The 14,117-nt window shown below is 43.3% G+C and overlaps 2 protein-coding genes across 3 annotated transcripts in view; one reads left to right on the top strand and one right to left on the bottom strand.

The window, feature by feature from the left end:
- Window positions 1–1,198: 1,198 nt before the first annotated feature.
- Window positions 1,199–6,806, top strand: minpp1b (multiple inositol-polyphosphate phosphatase 1b). Of its 2 annotated transcripts, none has more exons than XM_020616737.1 (7): window positions 1,199–1,397; window positions 2,132–2,323; window positions 3,366–3,560; window positions 3,742–3,839; window positions 3,971–4,101; window positions 4,682–4,815; window positions 5,218–6,806. In XM_020616737.1, the coding sequence occupies exons 1-7, from the start codon at window positions 1,295–1,297 to the stop codon at window positions 5,469–5,471; spliced, it is 1,107 nt and encodes a 368-aa protein (XP_020472393.1). In that variant the 5' UTR covers window positions 1,199–1,294; the 3' UTR covers window positions 5,472–6,806. The 2 variants fall into 2 exon arrangements, with proteins under 2 accessions (XP_020472393.1, XP_020472392.1); XM_020616736.1 differs by having other exon boundaries at window positions 1,320–1,840.
- Window positions 6,807–8,453: 1,647 nt separating this feature from the next.
- Window positions 8,454–14,117, bottom strand: part of atad1b (ATPase family AAA domain containing 1b) — a 7,409-nt gene continuing 1,745 nt past the window's right edge. The window contains exons 3-10 of the mRNA XM_020616722.1: window positions 13,934–14,032; window positions 13,560–13,680; window positions 13,032–13,232; window positions 12,681–12,787; window positions 12,118–12,207; window positions 11,980–12,030; window positions 11,588–11,718; window positions 8,454–11,105 (exon numbers count right to left, since the gene is read on the bottom strand). Of these exons, the coding sequence (XP_020472378.1) occupies window positions 10,985–11,105; window positions 11,588–11,718; window positions 11,980–12,030; window positions 12,118–12,207; window positions 12,681–12,787; window positions 13,032–13,232; window positions 13,560–13,680; window positions 13,934–14,032 (921 nt within the window). The 3' untranslated portion in view covers window positions 8,454–10,984. The remainder of the gene's footprint in view (window positions 11,106–11,587; window positions 11,719–11,979; window positions 12,031–12,117; window positions 12,208–12,680; window positions 12,788–13,031; window positions 13,233–13,559; window positions 13,681–13,933; window positions 14,033–14,117) is intronic.

Here is a 14,117-nt window from a genome sequence, read left to right as displayed (position 1 = left end):
AAAAAATGAACTTAAATTATTTTAGCATATGGCTGCAATATAACAAAGTGAAAAATTTAAGGGGGTCTGAATACTTTCCGTACCCACTGTATTTTTCACAAAAAGTTACATTTTTTACTTCATAATTTAATTTCATTCTTAAGAATTCGTTAGATTGGTATATCCCATTTAAATTTTGAAATGTACATCTTTAACCTTGGGAGGAAAAGGAAATAAAGTATATTCTTTCCTTCTTTTTTTAAGTCTGCATTTCCAAATTCCTTATTTAACAGGGTTTAGATAGCAGATATGTAAGATATTTCTAAGGACTCTGTTGGTACCTTTACTGTCACAGAAATTCATCCCTCCTATGCAGAGCTGCCTCGGCCCAGGGGGAAACTCTGGCGTGTAACATGTTTTCTTTTTTTAAACCATTGCTCTTACAGAGATTGCATGGGATGTTAATGTCAGTTCTTTCTGAACATGCCCTCAGAAAACCACTCCTTAAAAAGATTAGTTTGTTTTGTTTCCACATACTTTCTCATAATGCACGAATGTATGAATGAAGATTTTTATTGTCAATTCACTATAAGTGCAGGACATACCGAAAATCAAAATACTTTTTTCTCTCACCTAGTATTGAATGCCACACCATTTAGGAAACTAAAACAGAATAAAAGTAGAGTACAAATAAACTAAAAAAGAATAAGAAAACTGAGACAAATGATTAGAATAAAGCTAAACGGTACAACCTAATAGGCTATGACTCAAACCATGTACAATTAATGACAGTAGTGCAAATAAAAACAAGAAGATTGTCAGATGGTTGTGACATTGAGATGCACATGGACAGTAGTGCAAATGACCGACAGCAGCAGATTTGACTGTAAAAACAGTCAAGCAGCAGATTTATATATAATATAACAAGAAGGGGGGATGTACTGGGTTTGTGCAAAACAGCAGAGGTAGTCTTTTTATGTTCTGTGGTGGGTTACAATCCAGGGGCAGGTAATTAACAATAAACGAGAAGCTGGTCTGTCTGAAAACGGTGAGCTGCAGTTTTAGTTAATCTTTTTTTTTTTTTTAAGGTAACAAATGGAACTACATTTCTCTGTTTCGGCTTTTATTTTGGTTTTCTGTAAGCGAAAGCTGTGTTGTGTATTTGTGACTTGACGCGATTACTTCTGGGGTTTGAAGCTGCTTCAAGTCAAACTGATGCTTTATAACAAATTTATTATCGGTGTAAGTAGTAGTGTGACATTGACCTATCCCCATGTAGTACTGTTCTGAATTGTTGTAGCTTTATAAAAACTACATGATGAAATCCAAAACTACGGAAGCCTTTTTGTTCGGCCAGGACGCAGAGGTCACCGGAACCCGGAACATCAACAGAGCAAACAAAGGCGGCGAGTGGGGAGGTAAAGTCGGTTCGTTCCACTTCTGGGTTCTGCGGGCATGTTCTTCGTTTCATTGCCCACAAACGGTCTACTGATGGCGGCTCTCAGTCTGTTCCTGACCCGCCTGTCCTGCTCCTCGTTGTCGGTCCCGGACATCCCCCACATCGCCGCTTATTTCGGCACAAAGACCCGGTACGAGGAGGTGAACCCGCACCTGCTGCGGGACGTTTTATCCGTCAATACATCCGTCCTAAAACCTCCTCCCACCGAGCGGTGCTCCCCGGTCCACCTCACCGCGGTCATCAGGCACGGCAGCCGTTACCCGACCATCAAGAACGTCCGCAGGATCCAGAAACTGAGCGAGCTGGTCCGGAGAGAAGCTTCCAAAGGCTCCGAGGGCTCCAAGGTCTGGCTGCGGGACCTCCAGAGCCGCTGGGAGATGTGGTACACCGAGGACATGGACGGTGAGACCGCTGGGAAACTGTCCGACCGCTCAAACGGTTTAAACAGAAACATTTCTGCTGAGACTCGGCAGCGTCACAATGTCCACAGACCCAATCACCGTGTCGGAGACATGGGTGCATCGTCGAAGGGTTAGGGTTGGGACTCGAAGTCCACGGGACTCTCTGTGATCAGACTTGTTTAAACTGTTGGGGTGTCTCTTTAAAACGTCCTGATGAACTGCTGAAATATTCCTGACAACATGACTGTAAAGCAGTTAACTTTAGTCTAATAAACACATGTGTCCTCCTCAGGTCAGCTGGTGATGAAGGGCAGGGATGACCTCCGGCAGCTGGCGAGGCGTCTGGCCATCCTGTTTCCATCTCTGCTGTCGGAGGAGAACATGAGGAGGAGGAGGATCAGTTTCCTGACCAGCTCGAAGCACCGCTGTGTGAGCAGCGTGGAGGCGTTTCAGGAGGGTCTGCAGCAGCACTGGGGGGCCCATGGTGAGACTCTCTGCCATCTGACAGATTTCACCTGCTAGCTCTCAGTGTAACACTGTGGGAGCGAAGTGACGCTCTGCTTGCATCAGTCACCGAAACACAGAGCTGATTTTTACACCTATGAGCCAAAACATTCTGACCTTTCACAACCAAAGCGAATAACGTAAACTGTCTCGTAACCACAGTGCAGGAGGAGGTCAGGGACGGACCAGGAATGTGCAGATCTGAGCTACGATCAGACTGGTTGGGACATCTGTGAAACAACAGGACTTGTGGGGTACCCTGACCAGCGGTGGTCCGAGGAGGGGCAAAGAGCAGGCCGGAAACACGGTGTTGTGCTGTGCTGTAGACCTCCACTGTTGTCCACCAGCTATTAAACCCCCCACTGAGCCACACCGCTGCACTCGGGGGCAGGTTTCCTCCTCGGGAAACACGTGGCAGCTCAACAGGCTGAGAATGGCATCACTGTGCACAGAGTTTCTATCCTCTGCTCTGGTTACACTGCCCCGTGGCTCACAGCGCTGTGTGGAGTGTTTCACCTGAGCAGCGTGGGAAGAGCTACACTGAGGTTATACTGTACTCACCGTTTGCTCCCGTGCACCCAGTGGTGCACACCATAGCCAGTTCGTCAGGCATAACCACACTTTAAAGCTGCAACAGTTAGCCAATCATCAAAATAATCAGCTGGCTGTTGTGTGATGTGCTTTTGTTTGGTGATTAGAATAATGTAACTTTCTTTTTAGTCATTTTTGCCCACGATGCCAAACACGTCCTGGTTCCAGACTCTTAAATGTGCAGAGCTGCTGCTTTTCTTTGACGCTTGTTTGGACAAAAAAAAGTTTTAAAACATCACATTTTGGCTGTTGGAGATGATTAATCTACGGAGTATTCTTTGACTAATGGATGGGTTTGACATTTTAAAGACAGAACCACTGATTGGTCGGAACACTGTCCACGTCCTGCTGGGTGGAGGCTGCTCAGCAGCCCTGTGAGAAACTCCTTGTTGAGGCATATGTTGATGAACATATTTGTTGCGCCTCTGCAGATGTCGAGTACAGCCACGAGGTCGACGACAAGCTGATGCGATTCTTTGAGCGTTGCCGTGGTTACGTGGAGGGCGTGCAGAACAACCGCACAGCGCTGCTGGAGGTGGAGAAGTTCAAACACAGGGAGGAGATGGAAGGAGTGAGGAGGAGGATGGCTGAGAAACTGGGTCTTCCTCACCACCGCCTCACACTAGGTCAGACACACACGCGTTTGTCTTTTTGTCTTTGTGAAGACATTCACTGACATAATGCACCACCACTACGTCACTGTCACTGATGTAATTTGCTGGTGGTGATTTTCTGTGTAGTGGTGACAGAATGTTGGTTCTGAAGCTCAGTGAGTTAATGAAGATTGTCCCTGCGTGTCTCCCGTAGATCTGGTTGAAGCAGCGTTCTTCTTGTGTTCCTATGAGCTCGCCATCAAATCTCTTCACTCTCCATGGTGTTTCCTGTTTGATGAGAGGGACGCCAAGGTGCAAACACACTACAACACAACGTACACACACACACACACACACACACACTCAGCAGTCCACATTACTATAGGGCTGTAGGCTGCTTGTTCATGTGTCACTCAGCAGCTCTAACTCCTGTGGACCTGCAGGTGCTGGAGTACAAGTCGGACCTGAAGCAGTACTGGAAGCGCTCCCATGGGCATGTGATCAGCAGTTTGTCCAGCTGTCCTCTCTTCCATCACGTCTTCAGGACTCTTGACAAAGCTGGACGTCCCCGCAGGTTAGTGACAGTGCAGGAAACTTCGAGTTACAGTTTGATTCAGGCCTGATTCAAACCTGCTGTTGTTGCATATCACACAGTTAAGTGCGGTGCAGAGCGCACACATCCTTGTGTCAGCTTGTAACCAGTGTTCGGGTGCATTGTGAACTGGAGTTTAACATGGAAGCACAGTTCTCATTGTCAAACATATGTCCACAGTTTGGCTGCGAGTCCGCATCCTTACTTTAGACGCACCGGGTCACTGATGAGCTGAGTCTGCTCTCACCTGAAGCGTTCACCACGGTCTGCCCCCACCAAGTGCAGAGCGTAGTTTCCATTTGCACATTGTGGCTGTTAGAGCAGTAAATACAGCTGCTGAAACAGTCGAGGACTAAAAATAACTCGACCCTGTCTGTGACACTGCTTTCTACTTATCTCAGCTGTTAAGTGTTCCCAGAGTGATTTCCTTGAGGCCTCGGAGGCGCTGCAGTCAGGTTTCCATCCAAATTTCATGCAAGCCTGGACTGAAATTAGTCCAAATAAAATATGAATGAATTTGCATTTCTATCTGTTGCCGTTCTATGCATATGGTGTCCATCAGGGCCACGGAGGCGCCCCCGGAGCCAGCCTCCATCCTGGTGGGGCACGCCGAGACCCTCCTCCCCCTTCTTTCGCTGCTGGGACTCTACAAGGACCAGACTCCACCAACCGCCAGAAACTACCACTCACAGCACGGTATGAAGCCTCTGTCTCGATAACCAATCATAGATGAGGGTTTGGAGCCTATTCAGCACATGACCCTGAACATGCCTGGATGACTGTTACTTAAACAGTCCCATTATGAATACCAGCAGTGACACATGAGGAGGTTTCTCATCATGGCTCATGTTGTTGTTCATGTTGTCAGATGCATGCATAGTGAGTCCGTAGTACAGAGACTCTTCTCTTTAACACAGTGTTACTTGAATAAAGAAGAGAAGAGCATGTCTGCATGGAAACATGCTAACACCCACATTTAGGCCTGTTTGGGAACTCGTGTGAGGACAGAGATAGGGGAGAGAGGCTCTGTGGAAACTCATCAGTTACAGGCGCTGCTCTTCTACAGACATAGCATTTCTCTCTTGTCATGTCCCACAGGGAGAAGTTTCCGGACCAGTCAGATTGTCCCGTATGCTGCCAACCTGCTCTTCGTTCTGTATGACTGCCAGCGAGGCCCAAGGCTGCAGCTCCTCATCAACGAATCTCCGGTTCGCTTCCCGGGGCTGGAGACAGAGGACAGCCCTCTGTACCGGGATGTCCGGGCTACATACCGTCACCTGCTGGACGGCTGTGACTTCCACACCGTGTGTGAGGGGAGGCCTGAAGGCCGAGGACCAAACACTGAGCTCTGAGCGATGGTGGGAAACAGGTACTGTGATCCACACTGGTACAACCACAGAATCCAGTTCAGACAGAAAAACGCAAATCCATCAGTCCACCTATTGATCTGTGAATACTGGAACCAGTTCAGCTCAAATGGAAAAGATGAGTACATGACGACACGCTGAGGTTCATCCTCATACTCTGATATACTGACACTGCGTCACAGTAAGTGAATCCCCCTCTTTTTGTGCATAAAAATTAAAGTGGAAACACTGGAGAGAAAAAGTGTGAATGAGTGGAAGAAGCGTTTGTGTTCAGTGTAAAAGCCTGGGTGTAAAAATCAAAGTGACTTTTGTGAATAAATGCTGACATACATAAAGCTTGTGACTTAACCCTTTACACCAGAGGACGTTCCTTTAAATTTCACCTGAAAAAAATCACTCGATCAATAACGGCTCCACATCTGTAAGGTTGGAGTGAACAATGTGACTTTTGGTTTAGAATCGCAGAAAGGCTCCGTCGACATCCCAGCTGGAGTTTCACAGCAGTGTGAATAGACCCGATGTGCTCAGACCAGATCTGGGCCACCTGCGCATGTGCTCTTAGACCCGATTCCTCTCCGACCTCTGACTGTGCGAGCGCTGTCACAACGGTCAGATCAGAATTCATGTGGTCGTTTTAACGTCCGCTCCTCTGCAGACCGGTAACAGTAAACATAGAGGAGAGTGACGACAGCGATGGGGTCAGTGGAGAGACCAGGATGTTTCACATGTGGTGGACATTTATGTAGAAGCTTCTGATCAGGCCAAACTGGAAGGAACATATCATAACTCAGCAGTTTGGGAGGAAACTGGACTGTTTGACCGTCACACACATGACCTGGTTGTTATTCTTCGTATTCTGTCTCCCTGTCCCTGGTGGAAAGGGTAAAATGTCGCTTGCTGTGAAGAGATGAAAACCTCAGGTGTGTGTGTGTCGAATGATGAGGAGGCTGTGACCTTCCTCACAGATGAACATAACAGAAATGTCATTTTTCCATCATGTTTTCCATCGTCTGAGCTTCGACCGGAGTCTTTTTAATCACCTCATCTTCTGCAGTCGTTTAATGGCAGCGACTGGAGAATCGGAACCGCCTGCCGTTTATCTGTTTATCTCCATCAGCCGGTCGGCTCAGATTCACGCAGCAGTACGGGGTGGAGACGAGACTTCAGTCAGTTTGCTCTGATTTTCTGTGCTAAACTTCTGAATCAGTCTGTTTCCACACATTGTTGTTTGAATTTGTTGAAGTGACCCTTTACAGTTTTTCTCTATCGCTTTCATTCATTTCTCACAACAGAACTGCATTTCTCAGAACTACTCGTTCAACCGTCAGATTCTGTTGTCAGTTGTTCACATCATATCAGCAATTTCTTGTTGTTTTCATCAAATTGCAATTGCTTTTGGACAACATGCAAATGGTTCTGTACATCTGTCAGCTGTTTTTGACAATTCTTGTTGCTTTTGTCCAGCTGTGCAAAATAACTTGTCCTGGTTCTCAGCTGAAATGTCACAACCACCAAACCAATTAGTCTTTTTTTCAGGTTGGAAGTCTGTACTATCAAAATGAGTGAACATGTTCTCAGAATTGTATGTCTGTACAGATTTCTACAAAGTGTGAGTAGATGTTTGCTAAGAAATATGTCCAGAATTGAGAAATTGCTCTCAGGTGAGTCTTCACCTTCGTTAACGAAGAGAACCACCTCACAACTTCATATACTTGGATGAGGCTGGCTTCAACCTGGCCAAAGGCAGAAGGCGTGGTAGAAATCTAATCGGCCAGAGAGCTACTGTTGATGTCCCAGGCCAACGGGGAGGAAACATCACTATGTGTGCTGCTATGTCAGACCAAGGTGTGCTAGCTCATATTCCTATTATGGGACCGTACAACACACAGCATCTCCTTACATTCTTAGACAATCTCTATAGAAATGTCATTCCTGAAGATGAGAGGGACCTCAATCGAGATGATGTACCAAAGTATGTAGTAATTTGTGATAATGTCAGTTTCCATCGCTCTGACATCATCAGGCAGTGGTTTGTCCACCACCGCAGGATGGGAAAGATTGTGGTTTTTGTTTAGGACACTACAGGGTTAATTATTTATGATTATTTATTCAGATTTTTATGGTCATGTTTGTTTTTCTCTGGTTGGGCAGCAGGACGTCCTGCAGTGATTTAAACTGATTGTTGTTCATGTAAAAGCTGGTGTCGGATTTCACGCTGTGCTTTTTGGTATTTATTGATTGCTGAAAGATGCCAAAAGTTTTTAATTAAAAGCTTTAATAAACATTTTTTCACAGTTAAAATGGAACAAAATGTCTTGTTTTCACTTTGTCAGGTGAACCTGAAGTTTACACAGTTTTGTAACTTTGATCTTGTAAAGAAAAATCTGCACAAACCTTTAATGCATCAGGACCTTATTTTTTATTAAAATAGTTTTGATATGCATCGGCTCTTCAGAAACAGTTTCATCTAATTCAGACAAACCTGAGATTTAAACAGTGGAACTGAAATATTATGAAAAAGGCCATTTATTTACAACAAAGCATTAAATATGAACAGATGTAGTTTTATGACAAAGCTGTAAAGATCAGTTTATGCATCGATAAACATGCACTGTCATCAAAGTTATTAGTTCTTTTAATATTTGATAAGATATTTTAGCAAAAATGGTCACAGTTGAATCATTAAAATGTAAGTGTTCACATTTTCACTTATTGCTCCATTTGCCTGTATTTTGTCTAAAGCTGACTTAAGTCTCTAAAAACTGGATTTGTCTTGTTAAAATATGACAACAGCAACATTTTTTCAGATTTTTTTTTTTTTTTTACTTTTGCCATTTTGTAAAATGTGAAAATCATTAGCCAAAATGATCAGTTGTTTATAATACTGTATATGTTTTTAATGTTTCTTACCATACATTACTACAACCATTTTAAGATCTTAATGTTTAAATACATTTCATAGGGGTCCCTGATGCACTAGTGGCTAGGACTCAGCGCTCTTGCCGCTGCGGCCCAGGTTCGAGTCAGGGTTGTGTCAGGAAGGGCATCCGGCGTAAAACGTGCTAAACTTCAACATGCAAGTTGTTAGTGTGGCCATTTACTGTGGCGACCCCTGACGGGAACAGCCGAAAGTAACTTTTAATGTTTAAATACATTTCATCATCCAGTCAGAATTAAAACATAACAGGCACAAACCTACACTTTAAAAATAAAATCAATTAAGGACGCTGTGATTTACACAAATCATCAGTGAGGCAGAAAATTTTAAATGTTCAATTTCAATTTGTTCATGTTTTTTTTTTTTCTGTTTTCCATCATAGTAAAACTAAACAGTTTTGAACTGTTGCTCAAACAAAACAAATGGCTCAATGTCCCCCAGGACATTTTATAAACCAAACTATTCCTCAGCAAATGAAGGAAATCATCGCCGGTTGCAGCCCTGCTGTGCGTCATGACAGAAAAAAACACAGTCGAGTCTTTTACTCTGCACGTTAAAACATCAGAATAAGATATTGATAATAAAGTACACTTAATGAAAAATATGGAAAAGTGATAGCACAGTTTCAAACAACATGTCCACAACATGTTTGCATTTTTTATTTTACAGTGTAAATGTTTTAGAACACTTTACCTTATAGGATCAATAATTTTACAAAAATTTTCCTTGGACATTTCCCAGAAAGAACTTGAAGTAAATAAAACTATTACAGGTAATAAAACAGTGTTCAACTGATAATCACTGAACTGATTCAAAGTAGTAGTTGATGTAACTGAGACTTCAGAGCACTGGCACTGAACATGAGAAAATAGGTACAGGTGTCAATAAAAACACTGAATAATGGTTTCCAATAAATAAACTATAGGGTTAAATTAATACCAAATGGCATAATCACTGAGTATATTATTGAGATACTTAAAAAAAATTACTGACTCCTAAAATATAGTGTTTATTTCCTAATAATTTTGAATTATTTACTTGAAATTAGTATAACTTGTTCTAGCTTGTTCTCACAGTCCATTTTAATTAACTTCCAGTGCCTTATTTTCAGTTATGCTCTTGTGATATCTTATTACTGTTGTCAACTGTGGGGCTTCATAATTTCATATTACTTACTGAAAAAATAAAAACAAATTGTCAAAACACTTTTAAAACCAGTAATTAACAACAAATCGGTTTTCCAGGAAACCTAGGAAATTATAGGCTTAATGAAAAGCTTTGACATCCTGCGGTTCCACTAGTGTCCACTAGAGGCCACTGTGACTGCATTGAAGTGAATGAGAAAACCTCTCTTCATACTAAACCCGTGTAGTTGGGTTAGACTCTTCAGACTCAGGGAGGGTTTTCACAATGAAAGTACCAGAGATATTTCATCACTCAGCTTGTTGATCTTTGCAGAACTCAATGCAAAAATTTAAATGTGACTCACGTTTTCATTTTGGAGCAGTTTAGTAGCTGATTATGATGAAACTCTGGTGTCCCAGGATGGCGGTGTCTCTGTGGCAACAGCTGCTGAGCCTTGTAGCTACTGTAGTATCGGACCAAACGGACGTTGGGTCTGCACTGGAGGCGTTTTACATGTATGTAAGTGCTCAACAGAAATCCACCTAAATGACAGTTCACTAGTTCCAACCAGAATTCCACCAAAATAGAGAAATACGTCAGGTAAACATTTAAACTCGTGCTACATCGCTCCTACTGAACACATGGTTCTTTCTTCTGGCCTTGAGGAATTCAGAATAACCCAGAAAACATCAGTCTTCGATTCAAGTCTGGTGATGATCTGTTTTTTTTTTGTTTGTTTGTTTAAAGTAAAAGTATATTGTGAGCTATTTTTTTTAAAAGATCGACACGTTTACAAATTAAATCAACTCCCAAACAAATTTTAGTCATTTAAAGTAGCAGGAAAAGAGCTAATAGGGGGAGTATACATTTGTGAGCTGTTTCTTTTTGATTTACATCTCCCAACAAGTAAAAAGACAAACATGGGAAATACAGACCACCACCAGATAGAAAATCAAGCAATGATGAAGGGATGAGTTACTGTCTGATGTAAGGAGGTCACTGCCTGCAGACTGGGTCAGTAACAGTGGGACTCGTGTTTGTCGTCATCTTTAAAAAGAATCTTTACTAGGCCAGTTTATTTACAGTGAACACAGCAGCAAAGCTAATAATGAATTATCTCACCTCAAAAACTGCAGCTCGAGCTACACGACTTTACAACTCTATGATTTTACTTTTAGAAACAGAAATTTAGTTTATTTCAGGATCATCACTTGACTCTTAAACCAGCGACACGCGAACATGTTCTTCTGTTTCTGAAAGTCTGAGACACAGACGCCATCAGCATCACGATCAGTCACTTTAAATAAAACAAAAAGCAGTGGCACATGTTGAAGATACTAACATGTGGAGACAGCAGGTCAGTTTGCACACTGAGCTGATGAACAGGGTGGGAATCAAACCCACGACCACAGAGGTCAGCACATGATTGTTGTGTTCAGTCTAGAGCGACGTGCCGCAGGACGTTATGTCCGCCCGCCGATTTCGATTCCTTCATCTTACTCATGGCCTTGTGCAGGTCGGACTGAAGGATTGGACGGATGAAGTCCTCGGTTGGACTGAGAAAGACAAACAGGAAGAGCAAGAGCGTGTTTAGAGCTTTTTACACTTTAAAACCTTTGGCACACTGTGCACCAATGATGTCATATTTTGTGTTCATAATTCAGATACATGCCTCCTCATGTTGACATATGGATGGGACCAGCTTAGTGCGGGTACATGTATATTAGATTATGTGTGTCACTACAGAGACTCTGACTCTGGGTCACAGCTGATAAACTCCTCACTAACCTTCGCATCATATAGGGACCGATGGGACCGTCCTTGGTCGACTGAAGGCACCTGCTCTGATGCTGTTCATCTATAAACTGCCTCAGTTAAGAACGGGGCTAATGCTCCAAGTAGACCTCACATTTTTGCATTTCAGAAGCTGTATAAACATTTCTTTTGCGTGTTAGCCTAACAGTAAACATGCACTGCCAACTCTTATGACCCCAGTAACTGCAAGAAGTGCTGAACTGGACGTCAAACGGTTGACTACCTGTCGTTCTGAGTGTGGACGAAGTCTCGGACACAGAGCAGCGCAGCATCACGACACATCTCTCTGAGGTCACTTCCTGAGAAACCGTCCGTTTCCTTGGCAACGTCAATGAGATTGACTGACTGGTCCACCTGCACAGAGAGGTGATCAGAAACCAATGATACCATCAAGGTGGTGGCGTGAACACAAGCAGTAAAATTTCCAGGTCAGCAACAGTTTTGACTCAGTACTGTAGTAACAATAGTATGAATCTACAAATGCAAATAAGAATTATGGTGGCTCGTGTTTTTTGACAGCGCTAGCACTGTCAAACATAGAAATGATAGGAAGATAGTCATTCAGAATCAGAAAATCATGAAAATGCTGGTCCTTATGTTCGGCAGTGGACTTACGCTCTCGTTCTCCAGGATCAGTCGGAGGATCTGCTCTCTCTGCCTCCCACTCTGCAGGAAAAACAACATGAACAGTGTTTATGATCAGACTCAGTCATTTCACCTGCATGGCATGCTTCTGCTTTAAGTAACACGTACGGGCTGCTTGATGTGGAACCTGGTGGGCATCCTCCTTAGAATAGCAGAGTCCAGGTCCTGAGGTCTGTTAGTGGCTCCCATTATGATCACCTGACAGAGATGCAGGCATTCCATTACTACATCACAGATGTGATCAGATGCTTGTTTTATTGTTGTCATAAGCTCTTTAGGCAGTTTGTATTCAGACTTGTATCAAAATTAATCCTTCCCCAACTTTAGGCATTTTAATGTTCAGAGCTGGTTTTAAGGTATTTTAAGGTATTTTTTTTGTCAGTATATTTTTATGCTGCCATCTCGGCCAGTCTCCCTCACAAAAGAGGTTTCCAGCCTTAGCAGCACATACATCGTTTGGGTAGAAAGGTTAATAATAATTCAACTTATGACCTGCCACAGTTCAACAAAGCCTAATAAAAAAAAAGGGCTTTTATTTCCATCCATCAGGTGCAAAACACCTGGCAAGGATCCAAAGTTTTCACTGGAAGCTGTGTCTGGTTCGTTAAAGCTGTGTTAACCTGCAGTGTGTCGGGCTGGAGAATCTGTGCGCGTTTATACCCAGTATGCACCTGGCATTGGTGGTCTGTGTCCAGTCCGTCCCACAGGCTCATGAACTGGGCTTTCATCATGGCCGTGGCTTCGTGGTCCGAGCTGAAGCGACTCCTGAGGAACGAGTCTGAGGAAACACACCACACATATTTTCAGGCCTGTTTTCTGTTTCACTTTTCAGTTATCATCTGGCATGTGTTTCCAACAGCTAAAAGGTGCAGCCGGTCACGTGTAGCCCCGCCCCCAGACAGCAGGATTGAACGCTGCGGTCAGCAGCCCCACTTTGACTGACAGGTTGAACTGTTCATGTTCAAGTGTGTGTGTGTGTGTGTGTGTGTGTGTGTGTGTGTGTCTGTGTGTGAATACTCCACCTATTTCGTCAATGAAGATCATTGATGGCTGCAGTTTGACAGCCAATGAGAACACGGCAGCGGCCAGTTTCTGGGATTCTCCGTACCATTTGTCCATCAGCGTGCTCGGCTGCAGGTTGATGAAGCGAAACCCCGCCTCCTTGGCCGTCGCCTTGGCAATCAGCGTTTTACCGCAGCCAGGGGGCCCATACAGCAGCACACCTGTTACCATGACGACAGGCAGGGAATTATAGCCTGGATACAGGACTGTCTGCCATGTTCTACTTTCCTTCCTTCCTAATCTCCCCAGTGTGTCCTTTGCCCACTTCTTTCCCTCCTTCTTTCCCTCCTTCCTTATTGGCATTCTTCTTTTCGACTTGTTTCGCACACTATTAAACATTATTTTAAAAGCTGAATTTGTAATGTAGCTCCTTTGGTCACTTCTTCTGTCTCATGTATTGATCATAATGTAACTGTACAAGTTCATGTTCTGGTAATAACCTAAAAGTTATTAAATAACGTGAATGAAGTGATGACCCTGTCTCTGACCTTTAGGGGGCTGCAATAGTCTGGATCCATGGAACAGGTGTCTCTTCTGAACAGGTAAGATAACCGTCTCCTTTAACTCTGTGATCACCTCATCCAGACCTGCGATGTCTCTCCAGGTGATCTACACACAGCCACAGCGTCATCATTTAGATTTAACAGTAGTAGCACTTTAAAGACACAATGCTTTGTGGTTTACACAAGTACAATACATATTTTAGTCCTATTTTTACAATTATACTTTCAATGGACATAAATGACAAATGCATTTTTAAGGGAGGAATTTTAAGTTGTCTGTTCATATTTTCATTTTCTCTTTTGCTGTGTGAAACTTGTTGAACCTGTTTTGAAAAAGAACATAGCTGACTAAATGCTACCTGCATGCTCAGCGGGTCGACCAGGTGGGCTGCGATGCTCATCTCGTATTCAGACAGTTTCACATTTTTAACACCGATCTGACGCATCAACTTCTCTGCCTGAAAGAGAGAGAAACAATGTTCGTCTCCTTTAAACAGTCAGTTTGTACGGAGGCTCTTTTTTTTTTTTTTTTTTTTAACTTAT

This window comes from Monopterus albus, unplaced genomic scaffold (genome assembly GCF_001952655.1).
Source record: "Monopterus albus unplaced genomic scaffold, M_albus_1.0 scaffold177.1, whole genome shotgun sequence".
Taxonomy (NCBI): Eukaryota; Metazoa; Chordata; class Actinopteri; order Synbranchiformes; family Synbranchidae; genus Monopterus; species Monopterus albus.
The sequence above is the reverse complement of the archived record's forward strand: the minus strand, read 5'-3'. Positions and strand labels throughout refer to the sequence as shown.